Source organism: Trichinella spiralis, assembly GCF_000181795.1.
Source record: "Trichinella spiralis strain ISS 195 chromosome Unknown Scfld9, whole genome shotgun sequence".
NCBI classification, from domain to species: Eukaryota; Metazoa; Nematoda; class Enoplea; order Trichinellida; family Trichinellidae; genus Trichinella; species Trichinella spiralis.
Window position 1 is genome coordinate 3,849,580 of NW_003526948.1, and position 4,004 is coordinate 3,853,583.

Sequence of the window (4,004 nt, forward strand, 5' to 3'; positions counted from 1 at the left end):
AAAAAAAGATGATATAGTTTAATAAATCAATTAGCCAAGACTTTATTGAAAGTGTTTTATTTATTTTATTTGGATTTATAAGCAATTCAATTTCAATCTTAACGTAAGGGTAAAATTAGTTCGTGAATACAGTAAGCCGTACGAATGATAACTATTGATATTCGGTTGCTTATTATGTTGTTATCTGATCTTTTTTTGTTTGCTGAATTAAGTGATAAATGGGAATTTTCAGAAAAACATTCATCTACTACTACTACTACTACTACTACTACTACTACTACTACTACTACTACTACTGGACTGTATTACTTATCAAGTGTGCACTGTGCATCTCTCATCTACTTAAAGACACCATATAATATACCCTAACTATTATTTACATACATCCACACCACCTATATACGTATAGATATATATGACCTGCATTTATTTATTCATTTCTAGTTAGTCAGCTATTTTCTTGTTCTTCATTTTATTGCTTTTCCAAAACCCGTTTAACTATTTCATTCTATTCATATATATTTATTCATTTATTTATTATATTTTTACGTTAATTCGTATATGTCAATCAATGAGGCAGAATTTTAAGACAATTGTCCTTACGTAAATATGATACACATTGGATGATTTGTAATGTGATCAATTGCATTGCAGTAGGCGAATTCATAAAAATTTTGCACCTAAATTGTAATAATCAGTATTCTGATGTGAGCTCGTTTTGTGTTTATCTTTTTCAAATCATGGACTTGTCAAAGAACAGTCAGGTGCATTTTTGTCGTGAAAACTGTGCGATAGTTTCTACAAACGCTGATTGTAAAACGATTCGCATGCTGATTTCCAAACAGACAATTCATCAACATGAAAAACTGATGGCTAATTTCAGTGCTGCTTGTCATACCCTTTTCAAGTGCGATTAATACTTTCATTCATTCTAACTAAAATAATGAAAATAATTTTGGATAGTTCGCAATTCCATATTGGACAACAAAGCACATGGGTATTAGGGAATAAATTTCGCGATAAAAGTTGCAGATCGCATTTCAAATTCCACGCTGTAAAAACTCAGAAAGAATGCGCAATGCGATGAGCAATAAATGGACAGATCGAATGCATAAAATTTGTGCAAATTGTGCCCACGTATCGGCGATTACAGTACATCAAGTGTTTGTCCGTAGCAGACGATACTGAAGATTCACTTCATCAATTCATTCATGGAGGCGTTGGATCAGAGTCGCACAAAAAACGTTTATTGCGTGTATACTGTTCAGCATTTTAAAGATCTTGTTCAAAAAGTTGCTTTCTATTAATTTGTTTCTTAATTTGATGAAGTTAAGTATAAGTTCAAATTAAAGTATTCATTTGTCTACTGCCTATCTTATTACGTGGGGAATTCGCCAATCTGTAATTCTCTTCCAACGGAAGCACAGACTTCCAGTTTCTGTATATGAAACATTTCTGGCTTCGAATTTTTTACAATTCTACTAATTTATCGTTCTTTTTTACGATCACTTAAATTCAATTTCTCAAATTATGGCTGTTAAATAATTATTTATTGCTGCCAATCAAAACGTATGCGTTGTAAGTGTTTACTTTGCTATAAATCAAACATTTCATGGAATGTGGTTCCCGTTACCACCTATTTTATGCATTGAATTTCTGAATGATACCAAATGTGTGGCTATTTGAATTTAAAGTCACAAAGTAACAGCGATGCAATTTTGATTTGCATAGTCAGTACAATATGTACGCCCCCAAGGTTAAACATAATTGCAAATACTAGGAAATTAAACGAATTCACAATTCATGTAAAACTATTGGGCTAATGCATTGTAGTTCTTCGAATCTTCATAGTTATCTGGTGGTATGTACATTTAAACTTATTACATGCTTGTCAAGAACTTTGCCGTATTGTAAAAGATTATAATAATAACTGCAATAAATTTTGTGCTAATTAAAGGTATGTAAATTTTCAATATCCCGCAATGCATGATTTTTTGAGAAATTTCATAAAGTTAACGGTTTGAGCATTTGAAATTTATAGAATAAAAAGACTCGCACATTGTACGAAAATAGCTTTAAAATGTGATAATTTTGAAGAATTCATATCTCCAAATAATAATTAATAAAAAATTCAATGAACATAGGTTTACTAATTTCGAAAGATACTGTAGTTTAAATGAAAATCAGGAATAATTTTTATTAAAATAAGTGCATTTTTTTGGTAGAAAACAATATTAATACCATTGCAAAAATTAATGAAACCATTTCTTATGCACAATGATTCAACCCTTATTGTTCATTCCCTTTCATTTTGACGTCGTTAAAACTCCATTTTTGTTTCAATTTTTTTGCATATCTCAACAAATACGGAATAAGGAGCTGTCCGGATAATTTTATCATAGTTATAAAAAAATTCTCTATCGATGTAAATTACTTGACTTAATTTTTGGAGAAAAAAAATTTTCTCGAAAATTGCAAAATTTCATGGGCTATAGACTTGGTTGTTTTTGCGAAAATCGGCGAAAAATTTGTTTTCAAAATTTGGAATTTTTTTGATTGCTATAGTTTTATATTGACAAAATAAAGAGTTTTCTAGAGTTTCAACCCAACCTAAACAATAATTGCTGAATAAATGGGCTCTAAATAGGGTAGACCCCGAGTATACATCAAAGACATGCCGCTTCACACTTTGATTCGTTTTAAAGTTTTTCGTAGAACTCTGATTAGTTTTAAATTTTATTGGTCTACACTGAGGCTAAATTTCATTAGTTCTTGCTGCGATGAATTTTACTCGCTGTTGGCATTTTAAATTTTACTGGTTATCATTTTCATGCATTCTATTTGTCAAATTTTGGTTTCTTTTTAATGGTCACTTTTTTATTCTAAGCTTTACTGTTTATCTTCTGTATGTATATTAGCAGTAGCTAAATTATACATTTGAAAGCTGACTAGCAATTTGAAATTATAAGTTTATTAACAAATTTGCTTGTGGTTTCATTTTTGTGTATAATTATATACATACAACTGCTGATCAGATCTAACAAATTCGCTTTACTTTAATTTAAACTGACTTGGTTTATTGCGTGTATACTGTTGAGCATTTTAAAGATCTTGTTCAAAAATTTGCTTTCTATTAATTTGTTTCTTAATTTGATGAAGTTAAGTATAAGTTCAAATTAAAGTATTCATTTGTCTACTGCCTATCTTATTACGTGGGGAATTCGCCAATCCGTAATTCTCTTCCAACGGAAGCAGAGACTTTCAGTTTCTGTATATGAAACATTTCTGGTTTTGAATTTTTTACAATTCTACTAATTTATCGTTTTTTTTACGATCACTTAAATTCAATTTCTCAAATTATGGCTGTTAAATAATTATTTATTGCTGCGAATCAAAACGTATGCGTTGTAAGTGTTTACTTTGCTATAAATCAAACATTTCATGGAATGTGGTACCGGTTACAACCTATTTTATGCATTGAATTTCTGAATGATACCAAATGTGTGGCTATTTGAATTTAAAGTCACAAAGTAACAGCGATGCAATTTTGATTTGCATAGTCAGTACAATATGTACGCCCCCAAGGTTAAACATAATTGCAAATACTAGGAAATTAAACGAATTCACAATTCATGTAAAACTATTGGGCTAATGCATTGTAGTTCTTCGAATCTTCATAGTTATCTGGTGGTATGTACATTTAAACTTATTACATGCTTGTCAAGAACTTTGCCGTATTGTAAAAGATTATAATAATATTTTTTTTATACATTTTGTGCTAATTAAAGGTATGTAAATTTTCAATATCCCCGCAATGCATGATTTTTTGAGAAATTTTCATAAAGTTAACGGGTTTGAGCATTTTGAAAATTTATAGAATAAAAAGACTCGCACATTGTACGAAAATAAGCTTTAAAATGTTGATAATTTTGAAGAATTTCATATCCTCCAAATAATAAATTAATTAAAAAAATTTCAATGAACATAGGGTTCTACCTAATTTC

The 4,004-nt window shown here is 29.7% G+C and overlaps 1 protein-coding gene across 1 annotated transcript; it reads left to right on the forward strand.

Annotated features, from left to right (window-relative positions):
• Positions 1–232: 232 nt before the first annotated feature.
• On the forward strand, positions 233–369 carry Tsp_05531a (putative cadherin domain protein; the record flags this gene model as incomplete). The annotated part of the gene is made up of 1 exon (XM_003371830.1): positions 233–369. A coding segment is annotated over one exon (137 nt), but the record flags the coding sequence as incomplete, so codon positions are not given.
• Positions 370–4,004: the final 3,635 nt, after the last annotated feature.